Source organism: Mustela nigripes, chromosome 6 (genome assembly GCF_022355385.1).
Source record: "Mustela nigripes isolate SB6536 chromosome 6, MUSNIG.SB6536, whole genome shotgun sequence".
In the NCBI taxonomy this organism is placed as follows: Eukaryota; Metazoa; Chordata; class Mammalia; order Carnivora; family Mustelidae; genus Mustela; species Mustela nigripes.
In genome coordinates, this window is record NC_081562.1 from 66,132,259 (window position 1) to 66,154,087 (window position 21,829).

At 33.7% G+C, this 21,829-nt stretch overlaps 1 protein-coding gene across 3 annotated transcripts in view; it reads right to left on the bottom strand.

The window, feature by feature from the left end:
• CCDC91 (coiled-coil domain containing 91) overlaps positions 1 to 21,829 on the bottom strand; it is a 361,761-nt gene that overhangs the window by 261,126 nt on the left and 78,806 nt on the right. For all 3 annotated transcript variants that reach the window (XM_059402736.1, XM_059402735.1, XM_059402734.1), the window contains exons 4-6: positions 3,942 to 4,099; positions 2,571 to 2,774; positions 2,028 to 2,132 (exon numbers count right to left, since the gene is read on the bottom strand). In XM_059402736.1, the coding sequence (XP_059258719.1) occupies positions 2,028 to 2,132; positions 2,571 to 2,774; positions 3,942 to 4,099 (467 nt within the window). The remainder of the gene's footprint in view (positions 1 to 2,027; positions 2,133 to 2,570; positions 2,775 to 3,941; positions 4,100 to 21,829) is intronic.

Genomic DNA, 21,829 nt, shown 5'->3' on the forward strand with positions numbered 1-21,829 from the left:
TAAGACTAAAGGAATTGGATGTTAAGACTGGTTCAAAGAGCATTTGAAAATATGTATATATCATACCTACATGTATATATATGATATATACATATATAAATATATACATATATATATATATAAAATTTAAATAATGGTGTGTTAGACTAAGGAAGAGTGCTAGGTTGGAGACAAAACTTGCCAATGTCCTACCATGGCAATAAGAGTATTTTTGAAGTTATCTTTTCTAACAGAAATGACTTAATGTTCTTCTGGGGAAAAAATTAACTAACATGTAATGTCAATATAGTTGAGACTTGGGGTGCCTGTGTGGTTCAGTTGATAAGTGTTTGCCTTTGGCTCAGGTCATAGTCCCAGAGTCCTGGGATCAAGCCCCACATCGGACTCCCTGCTTGGTGGGAAGCCTGCTTCTCTCTCTCCCACTGCCCCTGCTTGTGTTCCCGCTCTCACTGTATCTTGCTCTGTCAAATAAATAAATAAAATCTTTAAAAAAAGAAAAATACATCTGAGACAATCAACAGTAAACAGTGAGTCAAAGTACATTCTCCTAAATAATCCAAAGTCTATTAAACAAAATCCCCATAAGACACTGAAAGAACACAACTCTCCCTTTCCCTTATTTTCAAGTTTTCTTTTCTTCTCTTTTTTTTTTTTTTTTTTTTTTTTTTGCAAGAGTTTTGCAGATAGCAGAGCCATCCAGTCAGAGACTGTGAATAAATCAAAAACCATTTCCCTCCACTTGCCACTTCAACAGGCAACGAATACCCTCTCCAACACAGACTCACACATGCATCTGGACCTTAATAAGTAAGAAGTTCAGTGTAAGTAAGTCACTGGAAAAACTGGAGAAGCCAGAAGATTTACGTTGGAAGGAGACTGAGAATTGAGGTTGCGAACTGATTTGATTTACATTTTTAAAAACATTACCTGCTGAAATAAAAACTCATTAGAAAGAAGAGCAAGGATAGAGGCTAGAAGACTACTTAGGAGACCATTAAAATGATCTAGGCAAATAAACAAGTAAATATATAGTTTGTCAGATGTAAAAAGTGCTATGGAGAAAAGCAGAACAGAATATGGGAAGGTTGACAGGGATCTTCTCTGACAAAATGATATTTGCACAGGCATCTGAATGATATAAAAAAGAAAACCATGGAGAGAACTGAGGGAAGAGTGGTCCAGATACAGGGATAAGGCAAAATGACTGAGGAGACAGCAGCGGGGGAAAGGTGGGGAGAGGAGAGAAAAGAGAATGCAGTGCCTTGCAAACCATTCTAAGGACTTACTTGGCTTTTAATTTGGGTGAGATGAGAAGCCATGAAGGTTTCAGAGCAGAGAAAGGACATGATCAGCTTTAAGTATTAGACCAATCACAGTGGCTGCAATGTGGAGAATGGTCTGTAAGTGGGCAATGACAGAGGCAAAAAGATTAGTTAGAAGATCCTTTAGTATTCCAAGGGAGAAATAAGGATGGGTTAGAATAGGGGAGTAGCAGTGACTGAAGGACAAACAATCAAAACCTGGGCATTTTGAAGGTAGAGCCGACAAGTTGTGATAAAGGAACAGACATGGGGTATGTGGGTATCATCCTTAGCAACTGGAAATACAGAGCTGCCATTTATTGGGATAGGAAAGACTGCAGAAGTTTATTAAGGAAATTTGGGGAGAAGAAGAGGAAACATTGATTACAACTTATGAAAAAAGGTTAAACATCTTACTTTGGAAGTTACAGGATTTCAAACTCTTCAAATATAATCACAGTAAGAAAAATCAGAATATCAATTTCTAAGTTTTATCCATCAGAACAATATCTTTCACCAGAGTCTCAACTAACCCTCATTGCTTCTCCCAAATACAGATTTTTCAAAATGGCATTTATCATTAATTTCATCCATTGCTGGTCAATATTTTACAAATTGAAGCAAGCATCTGATCCTTCATTAAGTATTTATTAAACACTTTTTGAAATTATTTTACATGTTTCTGCAAAAGGCCTGCATATTAAATTTTAAATTCACAAGGTTTACCTGAAGTTCTTTGTATCTATCTTGAAACGAAATGGCCTCTTGCTCTTTTTCTTTAAGAAAATCTTTTTCTAAGACACTATGCTTTTCCATCAATGATTCCACATCCTAAAAGAAAAATCAAGCATAAATTTTGTAATATTTAATGGCATAAAATATATTCAGTTTTTTCAATGAACACACCAGAAAATATTTGGTAAGGAAAGAACTAACAGGAAATATGGTTTGAAGGTCAACACTATTACAGATTATATGCCCCACTCTCATTTCCGGACCTATATTAAAACCGATATAACACTAAAATGATTCACACTAGTAAATGTTCACTAATAATATGTTCACCTTTAAAAGTATGTATCTAAGACTAACCATTGTTTATCAAGGACTTTTCTAAGTGATAAACTCATAAAACTCATTGAAATCTATAGCCAAGGGAAGAAAGCATCTTCTTCCACTAATGAGTTTTTAAACAGAGATTGGGATTGTATCAGATTTCGAGTTCATGCAATTCAAACATTTATTTTTTTTGGCAAATGTAAATTATACCTTTTTGATTCTCTGTTTTTCTTCTTCAGAAACTTTGAGTTTAATCTCCAGACTTGAAATTTTTTGCTGAAGCTGTATGTTTGATACATTGGCTCCAGGATCCTCAGAATCATCCACAAGAGCAATTGTTCCATTACTTTTCTCATCATTTAAACCCAATGGAAAAAGTGAGATATCCAGATGAGTGTGCGTTGATTGCTGAATCTAAACCACATTAAAAAAAAAAATACACAAAAGGGGAAAGTTTACACTGTACCAATAATGAAAACATCCAAAGGGCACCAGAAACCACATTTGGAAATTAAGTTGTAGCAAAGGTTCTGAAATTATTTCACCCTTTAAGTAAATCAACAGAAGACCTCAAACTGTTACAACAACCTGATCTTCGCAGCTAAGAAACTAAATTTCTTCTAAACTTTAGAGACTAAAGCATTTATCATTTTGCAAGCAAAGCACTAAAAAACTTGAAACATTTTCTTATGCTTGAGAGCATATAATTAAGTATGGACATATCTGATACTCACCATTCTTAAATTTATACAAACATCCATAATTTGTATATTTTTTAAATTGTAAATCAGAATTTGAAATTTCTTAATAACCACTAATGGATCATCAATCACTCTCTAGTACAGGCAGGTGATAGGTGACTCAAGATTATGTGCTGTAGTTTGGAAATCTGGACTAATTGCAGCATTTAGTCCAATGTCTGGATCAATAAATATTTGAATGAATAAAACCTATGACTGCTATCTTTCTGGTTTTTACTCTAAAATTGAAATGAACACTCTAATACCTAAAAAAGGCAGGGTAAGCGTCCCTGAAAAGAGAAATAATTATTTTTTTGTAATTATTTTTTCTTTTGAAGTTTTGAAGATTTGAAATACAAAACTAAGTCAATTTTAATAAATGATACACTTAAACTGTACTTTGGTAACTATGGCTACTTAAATACTTTGCAATTATGCCACAAAACAAACATATTATTCAGTTTTTTGAATTCTAGCTATTAGCCTCAAAGTTAAAATATCTACATAAATATTTTTCAGAAATATTTATGTAGATAAAAAATCAGAAAAAGTCGGGGCGCCTGGGTGGCTCAGTGGGTTAAGCCGCTGCCTTCGGCTCAGGTCATGATCTCAGGGTCCTGGGATCAAGTCCCGCATCGGGCTCTCTGCTTGGCGGGGAGCCTGCTTCCTCCTCTCTCTCTCTGCCTGCCTCTATGCCTCTATGCCTACTTGTGATCTCTGTCAAATAAATAAATAAAATCTTTAAAAAAAAAAAAATCAGAAAAAGTTAAAAAAAATCAGAAAAGCTTCATTTAAACCAGGCTATAATTTTTTTAGTATGTAAACTTACACTTGTCTTTACCTGTGCTTTAGGAACGGTTTGACTGACAATGCTGTTGTCTGTGTGTGCGTTCTCTGGTGATGAAATGATGGGCTCGGAAGAGAGGCAGCCAACTGAAGTAGCATGGTCATGGTCCAGTATAATCTCAGGAGAAGCTGGAGAAAGATGGACTCCAGATACTAAAGAAAAAACAAATACAGGATTATCCAAGAGCAAGTCAAGAATGAGTTGAAAGGAAGAAAGAGAGTAGAGGGAAGGGAAAAGGGTAAGGGAAGTAAAGGCACTGAAACAAAGATCCTATGCCTATTCCTCAGGGACCACTATCTAAAATCTAAAACTAGTATTTCTAAATTTATCATAACATTTCCACATGAGATCCAGGCAACAAAACAGTTTACTAATGTCTTAGTGTTTACATAAAAACACATTACCATAAGTAGTGCATTTCCAACTGAGAGAAAGTATTCAAATATATCATCCATTTATTCAGTCAAGAAAAAGCACTAGCATACCTACTAATGCCCAGCACAAGCACGAAGCATGGAGAAGATACAGTGAACAAGACAGATGAGTTCATGTACTCAATGACCTTATGACCCAGTAGGCAAATAAAATCAATTAAATATGTATTACAATAAACTGAGCTAAAAGGAAGAATAATTACTTTAAAATAGCTAATCCAGGGCGCCTGGGTGGCTCAGTTGGTTAAGCATCTGACTCTTGATTTCAGCTAAGATCATGATCTCAGGGTCATGAGATCAAGCACCACATCCAGTTCAACAAACAGAAAGTCTGCTTCAGTTTCTCTCTCTCCCTCCACCTCTGCCCCTACCCACCTCCACAGCACCTGCTCTCTCTCAAATAAATAAAATCTTCAAAAAAAATTTTTAATTAAATTAAAAAGTAGCTAATCCAACTTCCTCTGTGTTAACTTCTTCTTTGTAACAGGCAAAAGACTTTGTTAAAATCAATTTTAGTTTACTGACTTGTTTCTATAAAAAAGTAATGTTGTAACAGAATCCTATAATTAGCTTGATGACAAAATATTATTAGATTATGATTTGGCTTAAATACAAAGGTCATGAAAAGAAAGCTGACTGCCAAGATGAAATAAGACAAGACACCAATAAGGGCAAAATTAAAAGGTCATATGTATTATTACTATATTTTCAAATTTCTTTCTAAAATTTCAAATATATTTGTATTATGTGTTTTAAAGTTTAAGAGGAGTAAATCACTTTTAACAATAATCCACTTATACATTTTGACTTTCTAAATTATATAGACCTTTATTCCACATTGGCATCAGTAGAAACGTCAGCGAAGTTCTACCATAAATTCTGGAAAGCAGTTCACAATGGAAATTGCATTTTTCCCTAAAGAAAGATATGTATGAGGTCATTAGATATTTTAAAACTAAGGAATATATCAATTTCTGATTGGCCAACCTATGGGATCATTTAATTTTCTTATATATACTATTACTATGTCATAATAACAAGTTTTTAAGACACTATGTGCCATACTGGATAAGGTATTCTAACCTTGTCCCACAGACATTTCACTATTCTAACTAAAATACAGAAAGCAGGAATTTCAATTCATGCTTGTACTCGATATATCTTTTCCAGAAATTATTTTTTCTAATCTTCACTAGTCTCTATGCTAACATATTTTTCTAAAATGTCAGAATAGTCTAATTCTAATTCTGAATTATAATTTATAATAAAAATATTCCTAATGAACTTTTAAAGGCATGAAAATAAGCACTATAGTACAGTAAAGGGAATACAAACTTGTAATTAACAGCATAGACTCCAGAACCATATTGTCATACCAGGTATAAGACAACTGGCAAGTTAAAATTCCCTTAGTTTTCTTGCCTGTAAAATTGGCATAGTGTTGCTAAGGAGACTTAACTTGACTAAAATATGTAAAACATTTAGCACTGTGCTGATATCATTTTCATTATTCCTTCAAAGATCATTAAAATTTTTTGGACAATTATGTTTATTTCTGGGCAGAAGGGTATGTGTGACTATGATCCTGGGTTCAAGAAACTCTTAAAAATATCATTCTGATCTGGGGTGCCTGGGTGGCTCAGTCAGTTGAGCATCTGCCTTCAGCTCGGGTCGTGATCTCGGGGTCCTGGGATTAAGCCCCACATCAGGTGCTCTGCTCAGCAGGGAGTCTGCTTCTCCCTTTCCCTCTTCCCCTCTCCTTGCTTGTATGCTCTCTATCTCTCACTCTCTCTTTCTCAAATAAATAAATAAAAGTCTTTTTTAAAAATATCAGTCTGATCTAATACCTGAACATTTTAACATCTCTTTATATGTCACTCATATTTGTAGCCATATTCTAAGACATCATATTGTCCCAAGTTAAATTCTCATCCTATAACATTAAATGGTCAAGTACATCACTTCAGACGAGATCGGGCGCGTTCAGGGTGGTATGGCCGTAGACTCAAGTACATCATTTCAGAAAAAGAAGGAAAAGTAGGTAGAATATCGGGAGGAAGGAGGGACTGTAAGAGGAAAGAGATACATAAGGGAAAGAGGAAGGGAGATGTTGAGGGAGGAAAACAGGAAGAGGGGAACTTCACATTTGTGACTGCAACCTCATATTTCCACCAGCTACTGCCACCCTATCACACTTTCCCTTTATAACCAAAACAAATGATTTGTTTCCATCTTTTTTCTTCCTCTCCCACCCTTTATCACTCCACTGGACCCATCATTTAAGACATTAATTTTTCTTTCAGTTACTAAATAGTAACTGCAATATACCATTGCAATAATACCATTATCTCCTAGACTTCCTCCTTATAGTTTGACTATTTTGTCCTTGTTTTCTTTTCAGATTCTTTCTCCACTCAATCTTAAGTTTCATTGTTCCCTACACCGTCTGACCTTCCCAATGTCCAGATTATGACCTGTAAGCTAATGATACCTAAATTCACATCTGTAAGCACAAACCACATGCAGATCTCCAGATCCATATACTCAACTACAAGACAGTTCCATTTAGCTGTCCCGCAGGTATCTCAAACTTACCCATTATCTTATATAAAGCTGCTTTGCTTCATGTTTTCCATGTTAGTTAACAGTACCTCAAAGAACTATTTGCCCAAGCCAGAAATGATACCATTAAGTGCCAACCTCACTCCAGACACACTGTGCTACTAACAGTTCTAATTATGCCATACTATTCAATACCTCTGTGACCTCACAATACGCTGCCTAAGTAAAAGGCATAGGTGTGGAGTCAATAATGGATTCAAATTTAAACAATAACAACTTACTTGTTTATGCAGCCTTGAGCAAATTATATAAACCCCTCTAAGCCACTGTTTCTTCTTCTGAAAATGGGGAAATAATGTGTAGCTCAAAACAAACATTAAGTTAACTCAGATGATGTATATAATCACTTCATTGTACCAGATACATGGTAAATATTCAGTAAATGGAAGCTGCCACTGAAATTATCATTTGTCAACTATCAAAGCAAGCCTATTCAGGAATCTCTTCACCTGCTCCATTACCACCCAACCATAATATAATTTAAATGTTCCACTATCAACATACAACAGAATTTCTAAGAAATAACTATAATTAAAACATTATATATAATAATGGGATACAAATAAAGCAATGATTAGGAAAAAATCTATAGTCTTGAACACTTCAATCAATTTTCAAAAAAAAATCAATTAAATTCCCAGATCATAAACTAAAAAGAAACAATAAAGAAAACTTTAAAAGCACAATAAAGAAAACAAAGATAATGCAGATATAGAAATAGATTAAGAAGAAAAATAAATCCAAAAAATCAAAATCCTGAATTTCTAAAAGAAAAAAATCCTGAACTTCTCTTAAAAAAGTAATTAGTTAAAAATAAGAGGAAGCAAAAATACACAAATGACAAGGAGAAAATAATTAAAACAGAACAATTTTTCAGTAATAAAACTCCTCTGTAGACTTCTAAGTAAATTTGAAAATCTAGATAAAATAAGAAATTTCCACAGAAATACAGCTTATATAAGTTGTTCTGATTAGAGCTTTAAAAAAAAAAAAAAACACCCACTCAAAAAATAGAACTGCCCTTGGGAAAAAAGTTAGGTACCTAACCCACGGATAAAGCACTCAAGAAAATTTCTACCAAAAATTTGAAGAATGGATAATTCCAATGTTCTAAAATTGTTGCTGGACATTGAAAGTAAAGGAAAATGTCAAAATTTCATTAGCATTATGTAACATTAACAAAACACTGATAGCTAAACTTGATAAAGATAGTACAAAAAGAACCATTAGAGATTTTTAGAGTATCACTTATAAATAATGACAAAGTTGTAAATAAAACTAGTAAAAGAATCCAATACCATATTAAGAGAATGACATGCAATGAACAACTCAGACTTGTTCCAGTAATGCAAGGATGGTTCGCTATTAAGGAATTCATTAACAAAATACTCCATATTAATATATTTCGAGAAAAATTATATGATTATTTCCAAGACTTTAAAAATGATTCTGATAAAACTGAATACCCATATCTGTTAAAAACACTCAAGAAAACAGGAATTGATAGACACTTTCTTAACATGATATAGGTCTTAGTCCTAAAGTCAGCAGGTTAATTAACTACTAGGGAAAAAAGTTGTCTCCTATATGAACAGGAGCAAAACAAGGATCACTACTACCTCCGTGCCAGTGAACATTCCACTAAAGGTATAAGGCAATGAGGTTAGACAAGAGAAATTAAATACAAGCATAAAAATAGGAAAGGAGGAAAACTATTTCATGTTCCTACTAACTAAAACAACACATACATTCAGTAAAGTAGCAGGATATAAACTTACACACAGCATATAGAAAATAGCAGTTACCAGTAAAAACAATTAACCACTTAGAGTATATAATGGTACAGAAGAATACTATTTTCCATAGAAAGAAGACAAAATAGTTACAAATTTAAGTGGAAATATGGCAAAAACTTTATAACACTTCTGAAAGACTCAAGGATAGACCTGAACAAAGGAAAAGATCTCTTGAAATTGGATAGGGAAACTATCCATCATAAAGATGTCAATCATCCCTTAGTTAATTTATAGTCCTAATATAATTCCAATAAAAGTAGCAATAAGCTTTTTTATAAGTGAACTAGACAAATGGACATTAAATGTCACACAGAAAAGCAAAAATGCAAATATGGGTAGGCAAATACTAAAAATGAAAAAGTATAAGAAGGATACTACCCCTTCATTATAATAAATTAAACTATAGTAAAACATACTACAGACCTTATTAAGACATACTGTATTTTAAATTATATTAGCACATATGATAAACTCTTTAAAAATAAAACAGTGTATTCATTTGGTGCAGCAGGAAACAGACCAGAAAAATATACCAGAAAGTCCAGAATAGTATGAAACGCAGATATATGATAAAAGTGGCATTTCAAATCACTAAGGCAAAGATGGGCTTATTAATAAACAGTGCAAGGACAAGGGATAGCCATTTGGGAAAAAATGAAATTAGACTCATACTTCATGCTACAAGACAAAAAATAAACTCTAAATTGATCAGAGATCCAAATATTTAAAACTTTAGACCATATAAGGTGTGTTTGTGTGTGTAGTTTCTCTTAAACTATGAGTGAGTTCCTTTTTACCTTGGGTATAAAGGGCTTTTTAACCATAACTCAATTCTAGATACAGTAAAAAAAAAAAAAAAAAAAAGGACAAATTTGACTATAGCATATATACAAATTTTGGGGTACCAAAAGTATCCTCAATAAAATTTTAAAAAGCTGATAAACTAAAAAATATGTAGAATATGTATCACAGGTTAAGAGTTAGTATTTGTAATATGTAAAAAATGCTTAAAACTTAAAAGGAAAAAATTAGAAGGAAAAAAAATAGCCTATAGAATAATGGGCAAAAATGTGAACAGACAATTCACCAAAAAATAAAATATACAAACAACCCTTAAATATATGAGGAGACACAGACATAGGCACCTGCTCATTTGTCATAAACACGGGGAGAAGAAAACCAAAACTATTGAGACTCCTAGGTGAAAGACAGGTGGCATGTAGTAGAAAGAAGAAAGGAATGGTGGAAATACTTTTTCTATGAGTATAGTTGTTTTTTTTTAAGATTTTATTTATTTATTTGACAGACAGAGATCACAAGCAGGCAGAGAGGCAGGTAGAGAGAGAGAGGCAAGCAGGCCTCCTGCTGAGCAGAGAGCCCAATGCGGGGCTCGATCCCAGGACCCTGGGATCATGACCTGAGCCGAAGGCAGAGGCTTTAACCCACCGAACTACCCAGGTGCCCCTATAAGTATAGTTTTTTATTTTCTTTTTTATTTTTTTTTTTTTACTTATGGTTCTGATTTTTGGTACCATGTTAATGTTTCACATACTCAATAAAATCAACAAGCAAGGGAATAAGGGGATTGAATCTTAAAATAATATACAAAGAGTAATAAATGAACTAAACCGTATTTCAAATGAATACTCTTATCACACTATAAAGTGTGAGAGGGGTTGGAGTGGGGGGCAAAAACTAATCCAACTTTGTTTGGGACATAGTATTTTGACTATATGTCCTCAGTGTGAAGAACAAAATGAATGCTAAACAAATAGTGAGAAGAACAAGAGGAAGAAAAAAACAAGAGAATGAGGAGGAAGGAAGAAAAGGATAAATATAAAGCAAATATGGTAACATGTAACATCTGAAGAAAACCGATGAAGGACATATGGGAATCAGTTGTCCATTTCTTACAGCTTTTCTGAAGTCAAAATAAAAGGAAGAAAGAGCAAAGGGGGGGAGGGAAATTATATAACAGAAAATAAACAAGAGATCCAAAGTACTGCTCTTAAAGGAAAAAAATACTTGGTTTAAACAAAAGTCTTCTCTTTGCAAAGTGGCTGAATCAGTATGTACGGAAATACTCTTAGCGATACTGTTCATGATGGCAAATAAGTAACAACACCCTAAATACCCACTGACAGTTGAAGAGCTAAATGAGCTGTGGCATAATCATATATTGGAATATTTTACATCAATGAACATAAAGAAACTACAACTGCAATAAAAGGGAGGACTCGTAGAAAGGTACATTTGGGAGAAAAAAAGTAAGTTGTAGGGAGTTCACATGTATTAACCTATTTTTATAAGGCACATAAAACTCTTTAGAGACATATACATATATACAATAAAACTGTATTTTACAAAAGTGAGGAAAACATAACTCAAAATTTAAGACAGTGGTTCTTTTTAGAAGACAATATAGGAATAGGACAGAACAAGAGTACTAGAATTGGTAATGTTCTAAGTTTTAAATGGCAGGTTCATGAGTGTAATTTTCAAATATAATAAAGAAAAAAATAATTACATATGCCTAAAAATTTAATTCTCTAGATGTCTTGTTTCAGTGCCCTTACTGGTTTTATTTCTCAACTCTCCTGAGCTACATTAACCTGCTAATCAAAATTTGCTCTACCTAAGTAAGATGGGAAAAACTCTAACTCAACTGAAGATAAAAAGGGACCAACTAGTTTACTAAAATAAGCTATGCTTTTATGAAAAAACGTCAAGAACCAGCAACCACCAATAAACACAATATTTGAAGGCATAAGCTTCTCTGGCATCCTGCTAATGTCAATATATATTCCAGAAACTAGGAACATCGAACCTAAAATGACTAGAATTTACATGTGCTTTCAGCTTACGAGGTATTAGTGGGATTTTCAAAAATTTAACTAAATAATATAGATGTTTACTGAATGTATCATAATCCACATCCTATTTTAAAAATAAAATGGGAAAATAAATGAGTTGTGCTGTGAAAAAAAAAAGAGAACATATAACTGTATTACTCTCTAAGTAGAAACTAGATATTTTCAGTTAAGCCTCTAAGTTTTCCACTGTGCTAGAATTCACACATCTTCCCTACATTTTAGGTGACTATTCAATAGTAATTTACCCTAAAAAAAGCCACATATTGGTAAATACTGTCAACATATATAGACCAAAATCATTATTCCCCAATAATGATGGTACACATTTTATATATGCCTGCTTAACAAACAGGAATTTTTCAGCTTAACAGAAAATTACAAATTCCAATATGTAAAATATAATTATCTTCTCACCTAGACAATAAAATACAACTCCCAAGTTTCAAATTGCTACAATATTCTTTGGTCTATTAAAAGCTGATTGGGGGCCTCTGGGTGGCTCAGGTGGTTGGGTGTCTGCCTTCAGCTCAGGTCATGATCTTCAGGTTCTGGGATCCAGCCCCACATTGGGCTCCTGGAGACTGCTTTTCCCTCTGCCTCTCCCCAGTGCTTGTGTGCTCTCCTTGCCGCTCTCTCTCAAATGAAAAAATAAAATCTTTAAAAAAAAAAAGTTGACTGGTACCAGGCTTCATGTCAAAAATCTTTATAAGATCAAGTGTACCCAACAGCACCATTTTCCACATAAAAAAACTAATATTTTAAAAGCAGAAATCTACATAATTTTGTTTCTTTGAGTATTTTATTTGTTTGCTTGCTTCTAAATCATAAGCAAGAGTAGAGACACAATTTGCTTCATTTCAAATGTGAAATCCTTGGTTTTCTAAAGCAGAGAATACAAGGTCAGCATACACTCTTTTGTAGCTATAAAGCTAATCAAAAACGTAATGAATGGCAGTTCTGCATCTTTCACTTTGAAACAGTAATCAGCAAAGTCACTGGACATATCATTTTTCATTGACAGACCTCTTCTAAAACACAAAAAAGTCTACTACGTCAGAATACTGCATAACCAAAAGAGAACCAAGTTTCCAAACAGTATGCAACTTTTTTCCAGTAATTTTGCCTGTGGTCAACTCTGTTTTGTTTACATAAGCATAATGACTCTTGTAAAGTCTAAACAAGAAACAGGTGTAAATACTCATGCACTTTTAACTATACCTAAAGAAATCTGTTAATCTCCACTGATGCTTAACAATTCACAAGGAGAACACTAATAAAATGATAAATGTTTTTATAACTTTTAACTTAAAAAATATTTTTGGACTTTAATTTTCATTCAGACATTCTTTTATCCAACCCAGGCCCTTCCTTTTCACCATCTCTTCATCTCACAGAGGCTGACGATTACCTTTTACAAACTGTCATTTCACTGAAATCCTATGATACCCTAATTTATTTTCAGGTCTATGTATGAACCCACTACTTCTGGTTCAGGGCTCATTGCTGAGACTGTGCACTCCACTCATGTAAATGAATCATTCAGTTATGGAAAATTATGCAAAAATTAAGGAAAATCTAAGTAGTATATCTAAATATGAAGGTTTGTTAGCAAATGTAAAACAAATGGATAGGTTGGGTTTCTTTAAATGGCAGAAACCAGGATTAAAATCAGTGTTTAGAAAAGTATTACCTCTATCCAAGAAGATTCTCTCCAAGAAATGACCCTTGATTTATTATTTAATGGATTGCAAGATATTACCAAGGCTATCTAGAAGAAAAAAATATAATAACTTAAAAAAGGCTAAGCTAGGGGCGCCTGGGTGGCTCAGTCGGTTAAGCGTCTGCCTTCGGCTCAGGTCATGATCCTAGGGTCCTGGGATCAAGCCCCACATCGGGCTCTCTGCTCAGCAGGGAGCCTGCTTCCCCCTCCCTCTCTCTGCCTCTCTGCTACTTGTGATCTCTGTCTCTCTCTGTCAAATAAAAAATATTAAAAAAAAAAAAAATAGGCTAAGCTACAGGAACACAAGGAATAGGAATGACCTTTTTCTTAGCAAAATAAGGATTACAAAATTGATACATTTCTACCAATTTACTTTTAATTAGTCTCCAGAGTATCTTAGAAATACAGACCCCACCTCTCCTTGCCTCTTTGAGGAATAATAGTGTGTTCCTAAGAGCTATTTTGGCAACACCATATACCACAAATTGTAATGAGCAATTTTTGGAATTATGCAGATGCATAAAAAAACTATGTTTCAATTTATAAAAGAGACAGAGATAGAATAATGGTCAACACAAATTCATACCATATAAATAAAATTTTTTGGACAGGGACATTAGAAAATAATCTACTTAAATCTCCACTACTTCTTCATTATCACTGCAGGAAAAAAATCCCACATCATCCAAGAAATACTAAAAATAACAAGAGAAACATGATAACAAAATGCAGATAGAATTATCTAATGACTCTAATAACTTTGAAAAATATGGAAGAAATATCTCAGAACCATAAATATACCTTTAAGTCAAGTTACTCTCTGAGGTATTTTTTTCTTTCGACTAGTACTCACACAAGGTGACCAAACATAGGCAAATTCTAAACAACTTCCAAAGAGGAAGGAAAAAAAAAATCACAATTTAAGTTAAAGCAATATACTAAACTGATATGCTAAGGAAGTTTTTGGCTCCCCAGTCTATGGAAGTTGGGTCCAAAACTCGGGTAAATTAAGGGAAAAAAAACCCAAAACCAAACAAACAAACAAAAACATTATTTCAGAGTAAATATCCTCATTGTTGACCATGCATAACACTGTGCTACTTTCATCACAGCACACGTAAGTCACAAAAACTAAGGCTACCCATTGTTTGCAGGGATAAAGAAAAATCAACTGATGATCACTATTTCTATAGCTAGACATTAAGTACAAAAGGGCATAATCACAGAGGGTAAAAAGCAGGGAGTGTTAGAACCCAATTCCCACTTCATGGGCAAGCACACAGGATCCTCACAGGGAAGTGTGAGGCCCATCTTGGCTTAGAAGCTAGCTACAATCTCCATAAGAATCGGTATCTCTTAAAACAATCTTATGGATGTTGCTACTAGGGTCTCAAAACAGACATGTTTCATTACAAAATTTAACATACCAGGAAAGTCCAAAACTGTGCCTTCCAACCAAGTATATGTAGCTCATTCAGAGAGCTCCTAGAGAAGACATAATTTATTATCAGGATCATTTTTCAATCCAAGCACCTGGTAACAAGGAAGACATTCCACTTCATCATGTTTCCAGGGGAAGAAAGACAGAAAGTGTAATGTATCTTTTGAGAAGGACATTTAGAATATCTAAGAGACATCCAAGTGAAAACAGTAGGCAACCTATAGATTATATGAATCTAAAGAGGTTAGAGACTTAAATGTATTAACAATAGTAAACTTGGAAAAAAACAAACAACTGAAACAGTAACATGCAGCTTGATTACTTCTAAATGGAGAAATTATCAAAATGTGCCTCTAAACTGTCTTGGGGCACGTAGGGGGCTCAGCTGGTTAAACATCAGACTCTTGGTTTTGGCCCAGTTCATGATCTCAGGGCTGTAAGATCGAGCCCCACCTCAGTCTCTGTGCTCAACCTGGAGTAGGCTTCCCCTCCCCCTCTCTTTTTGCCCCTGCCCCCCCCTCTAAAATAAATAAATTTATTTATTTACTTATAATTGTTGAAAGTCTTTAAAAGCAGAGCTGAGGTTTTTACTTGAAGAAGTTCTGCCCTGAGCTACAGCTTCAAACTGTGCCTGCCAGTTTGAATCTGGCCTTCCTGATGCCTACCCTATGGATTTCAGACTTGCCTAGCCAGCCCCCCAAATAATATAAACCAATTACCTGCAATATCTCTTTATATATCAACTACTCATTCTGCTTCTCTGGTTGAACCATGTGTGTTACAAATACCATGTCCACATAATACATAATACTCAAATACTTCCCAAAAGTTCTTAATGGGTAAAAACCTTTCAATTTAATTGGACCAAAGAGACTATTGTCAACATATACCCCAATGCTTTAAACCCTTTCTTGAACAAAGTAAAGAATAAATTAAAAGACAAACACAGATGGAAAATTGGACTGTACCAATCTTCCAACTTAAATAGAAAGCCATATTGCATAGAATATATTAAAGTTTGTGTGACTCTTTAATCATTAATTGGCAATTGTTTTTATTTTTTTTTATTTTTTTTTAAAGATTTTATTTACTTATTTGACAGACAGAGATCACAAGTAGACAGAGAGGCAGGCAGAGAGAAAGAGAGAGAGGGAAGCAGTCTCCCTGCTGAGCAGAGAGCCCGATGCGGGACCCAATCCCAGGATGCTGGGGATCATGACCTGAGCCGAAGGCAGCAGCTTAACCCACTGAGCCACCCAGGCGCCTCCTGGCAATTGTTTTTAACAGAAAAATGCTCATACTGGTGGTGGGTATTAAGGAGGGCATGTATTACATAGGGCACTGGGTCTGGTGCATAAACAATGAATTTTGGAACACAAAAAAATTAAATTAAATTAAATTAAATTTTTAAAAAGTTAAAAAAGAATATTAATAAAAGAGTACATTTATCATGATTAGCACTGAGTAATGTAAAGAATTGTTGAATCATAGTATTGTATACCTGAAACCAATATAACACTGTATATTAACAGTACTAGAATTTAAAAAATGAAAGTGATAATGCTTATTCAAAAATAAATAAATAAATGAATAAGTAAATAAGTAATGTAAAAAAGAAGATGATCATAAAGAGGTATAAGTCATTAACCGATTTATATGTTCCTCTAATCCAATATCCCAACCATCATAATCATAGACATCTAGATTATAAAAAGAATTCTATATTATCTATTACCCATCCACCATAAATAACAACTAGAATAAAACAGAATATAATTACTTTATAGACAGAATGTTTTTTACAGCCAGTTTTGGGTTGTGAAAGCAGTGTTTCAGTGTGAAGTAAACCATAAAACACAAAGCCAGATGGTAATTTCAAATGAGAAAGGTATATAAGGACAAAGTTAAGGACCTAACAGAAATAGCTGAGGGAGGAAAAAAGGGTAAATAATAGAGAAAAATTATTTAAAATGTTTTCTCTTCACACATAAGATGTAAGAAAAAGAATACTTTCTGAACCTCTCTAAAATATTGTCCCATACATTACATTCAATTTTATAAGATTATCAAACTGTCCTACTAAGATCTTCTAGTATTATCGACATGCTAAGAGCATGACTCTTAAGCTCAAACAGGTCAAATCCTAGGAAAAAAAGGAGTTACGTATCTTCTGTTCTTGTTGTGTACACTGATTTTTTACTATTTTTTTAAGTTCTGGGGTTTTTGTTTTTTGTTTTTTGTTTTTAAGATTTTACTTATTTGTCAGAGAGAGAGCACAAGCAGGGAGAGCAGCAGGGAGAGAGAGAAGCAGGCTCCCTGCTGACCAGGGAGCCAGATGCAGCACTCAATCCCAGGATGCTGGGATCATGACCTGAGCCAAAGGCAGATGCTTAATTGACTGAGCCACCTAGGCATCCCTACACTACACCCTGCTTATATCATAATGCTTTCGGAGACAAAAAAAAAATTTTTTTTAGTTAAGTATGTTGGGAGATTTACCGTCTTCAAAGCATTTACTTGCATTCTCTCTGTTTATATGCCCAATAAAACCCAAACATAGCAAGTGGAGAAAAATAAGCTCTATAAGGAGAAAGATGATGTACCATATTTTAGGCTAAGCCTAATTTTTTAGACTAACATGCCTAAGTTTTTAGACTAACACGAATGGTTCAATACTATATATACATATATTTAGACAAAGAGAAAATCACTCCAGAGTATAAGTATGCATATCATGTGGTTATGAGTATTTGCCTTCTTTAAGTAACAGGTAACTCTGAGAGTCTAAAAGAAGCTATGAACTTTCTTTCCAGGAAGGTCCATACACTCACAGGAGCACAGAATTTAGCATATAACTTGATGGATTTCATACATGGCATATTTAGAGGCTTTATAAAAAGAGGATAAAAAAATAAATAAGACAGTTTTCCATCCTAAAGATCACATTGTAGTGAGGATACATATAAACAAATTAGTATAACACATAATAGAAGATGTAGAAGATTAAGTATAAGAAGAAAAGGATTATTCTATCTTTATATGAAAAGATTCACAAAGGATGTGATCCCTAAATAGACATAAAATATGACATATAGCTTGTCCGATAAAAGAAAAGCAAGAGAAGGGGGAAAGTTAATATTTAAATAGCACCATCTCGGGTGCCTGGGTGGCTCAGTGGGTTAAAGCCTCTGCCTTCAGCTCAGGTCATGGTCTCAGGGTCCTGGGATCGAGCCCCACATCTCTCTCTGCCTCTCTCTGCCTGCCTCTCTGCGTACTTGTGATCTTTCTCTGTCAAATAAATAAATAAAATCTTTTTTTAAAAAATAGCACCATCTCGGGCATATATACTCATTTAATCGCTAATAGTATTTATTATAATCTTGAATCATATGTATGTACCCATAATTAAATAGCTTTCATATATATGAATGGATAGCTAACAGTGTAGGTTATATAATATACGTACACGTGTGTGTGTGTATTCACACTTAATCTTCAGAATACTTCTGAGCAAGTATTATTACCATTTTACAGATAAGGAAACAGGTATTGAAAAGGCTAATTTAACTTGGCCAGGTCACAGAGTTTCTTACTAGTACTTTCTAGGCAAAGGGAAGAGTGTATGAATACTATATGTCAACTACATTTAAAAAAAAAAAGCTACAGAGACATAAACTGCAGTTTAGGGGACAGCAAGTTCTACAGCATAATTGAAAAGTAAAAGGCTCAAAAGAAATATGGTGATTACAGAGGTCTTGGTCAACTAGTTGTAACAAATTTAGAAAAGGAGAGAAACTTAAGAATAACAGTTATCTGGCTGGTACACCTCGTTGAATGGTGGTTTTATTAAGTGAGAAAAGAAATATTAGAAGTGTGCAGGTTTAAAGCAGTAGAAAAGGAGGTAAGTTTTAGTTATGTTGACTTTAAGTGACCTAAGGGACCAGCCAGATAGAAAAGCCAGAGACCAGTTGAAAATTTAAGGCTGAAGCTCTAAAAAGGGGACAAAGTAAAAGCATGAACCAAAATATCCTCAAATAAAAGATTTCACCAGTGAAAAAATAAAGAAGTCAAAGACAGAACACTAGAAAAAAACAATTTTTAAGAGACAGGGAGAAAAAAGATAATAATGAAGTGAAGAATGCAAAAGGATTTGAGAAGTGGGAAAAAATCCCGGGGTATCCACTGCCATAATCATCAACCTAAAAGAGAAGAGCTGACAGTATAAAACGACACAGGTGCAACACAACAGCAATTGATAGAAAGGAAAGGTCATTTCCATATTTAGTAGGAATTGAGGGGGTTGAAAAAGTTACTGAGGAAAGCTCAGTGGAGAAATAGACATTTAAACCAAGCCTTGAAAGAAGCATGTGACTTGAACATGCAGCAATGGAGGCCATCCCAGCTGGAGAACAAAAGGAAAAACTAAGAAGCAGAGAGGTAGGAACCCGCTGGGAAAAATCTGCTGGGAAGAGCAAGTAATTTCAGTTTTACTGGACCACTGGTATTTCAAGGGTAACAGCGAGTGGAAAGTCAACATTGGCCATCACCAGACAAGAGTGTATTTTGAAAGTTAGACAAAAGACCATAGGGGTTTTGAACTCTACTGTATAAAGACTATTCTAGAAACCATGCACAGGATGAATTAGGAGAAATGATGCCAGGTAAGATAGTATTTGTAATAATTGACGTGAGATGCGACATAAATCTGAACTAGTTTGATACAGAAGTGAAAACAAAGAAGGAGGGGGGAGCTGATGCACTCAACAGAAGAATGTGACCAACAGTGCTAACCAATGCAATTTATTTAGCTTCTACTAAAGCTAAACAACTGTACTAACCAAACCAATGCCATTTTAAGACAAAGCGTTTGAGATACCAAAAATAATTAACCCCACTGAAAAGAAAATCTGTAACTTAATTGGCATAGCGTCTATAGCATTCATGATGAATATGAGAAATAAGTCATATTTCAGTAAGTCATTTATAAAACTCTTAAATGTTGAATTATTTTAAAAAAGATGAGTTTGTAGCTTTTTCTTATAGAAGTATATTTGAACATAAGGTTGTTTCAGTTCTAACACATTCATTAATTTTAATGTCTACCTTACATAGTTTTATGTAAAAATGTTTATATTTTTTACCAAACCTGTAAATAGATCACTATAAGCTATGAGCTAATGAAATATGGCTTCAAGTAGCCTTTAGGAAAACTAATAGCACATCTCTGAAAATAATTTCCCATAAATCTTAGCAGGTAAGTAAACGTAATTATAAAATTAAAACTCTAAAATCAAAAAGGTAAAATTTCTCTAAACTACTACTAGTAGAGAATTAATTACTACTAATTTATATATAAATAAATTTATACTTTATACATTAATATATTGCTTATGTATATGTATATATTAGTATATAGCTTACATAATAAGCAATATATTAATGTATAAAATATATATATAAATTACATGAAGAAAAGCTTATGGTATGGATCTTATTACATTAGATTTTTTTCCTTTTTTCTAATCTATAAAGAAGTCTTAATATTTGCAATAAGCAAAATAATTAAGAGCTTTTCCAAACTAAATTTAACCAGTTACACATACTGCTAGACTTAGAAAAACACTGTGCTTCAATGAAAACTTTAAAATTCAGTTGTCCCAGGAAACTGAGAGACTAATTCAGACTCAAAAACCTAACAACTGACTAAGCAGTCTGAATAAGGCAAAAATTACAGCCTATCCATCAAGCCCAGCTGTTTACCACTTCATGGGCAGAAACATAAAAGTCTGAACTACTTTTCAGAAGTAAACAATTCTTCTAATTTAGATCTTTCCCATCAAGAGAAAAAAGACAACTAATTATTTTTGTTACACACTGTGAAGTATAATTGTCTATTTAGTCACTCTAACCATAAAAGAATCCAAGAAATAAATATACTTTTTTGATTTACACTCAATGAATCCAAAATGACATCAGGTTTAAACTCTAAACAATACTACCATGACCAACAACAATGCCTTTTCTTTCTGAAGAAATGTAATTCAAAAATTATAAGAATTATATACAAATAGCATTCAATTAGTGTAATGATACCAAATCTTCTCAATGACAGTGAAGAATATAAATGTATGATTTACATATTTTATGGATGTAAAAAAATCTTTTTAACATAAGCCCATTTGACATCATCATATCTAATTAAACTATAGCAAATATATTAGTGAGAGTACAAGATTGAAGTACATTAAAATAGACAATGTATTTGTAGTAGACACACAGTAATTATCAGAATCCAGAAAATACGAGCCTGAAAGTTTAATTTTTTATTTCAGTTTTTTTTTTTACTTTAAATTAAGTTAATGAAAACCAACCATCAGGAAGTAGAATATATAGGTAAAGATTTTTTTTATTAAAAACAAAAATCCTAAAACTTCTGTTTCCAAAAGTATGAGATTAGGTACCTGGCTAACCAATCTACAGAAAGCAATTAAAAATATAGAGAAATGTTTTTAAAAATCCACTAAGAAAATCAACTGATGATGCTGCAAAACAGAAATACTTAGGCAAAAAAATAAGTAAACTATGTAACAAAAAGAAATAAGCAAGTTTTTGCCTTGGAGACATTTTGCCAACCTTGTAAACCTCAGCTTTGTTTTCCAAGACCTCAAAGACATGGGGAAAAAGTAAAGTTCAGGGCCCACCAAAGGGCCCTCCCCCACAAAATCTGGGACCTCAAAGAACTATATTCTCCTGCTAAGAGTGAACTCAAAATAATATACCCATCCTAGAACAAAAGAAAGAAAATAGCCTGTGTCTAACAATGCAATGGATCAGGGAAAAGAGAAAACAGAAGACAAGGGGAAGAAGCAGAAGAAAAGGAGAGGAATGGAATGGAAAAGGAAGAGGAAGGGAAAGGAAGAAAGATCAAAAGAGAAGAGAAAGAAAAGGGGAAAGAATGGGAAAGGAAAAGGGGCAGGAGGGCAGGAAGAGAGGGGA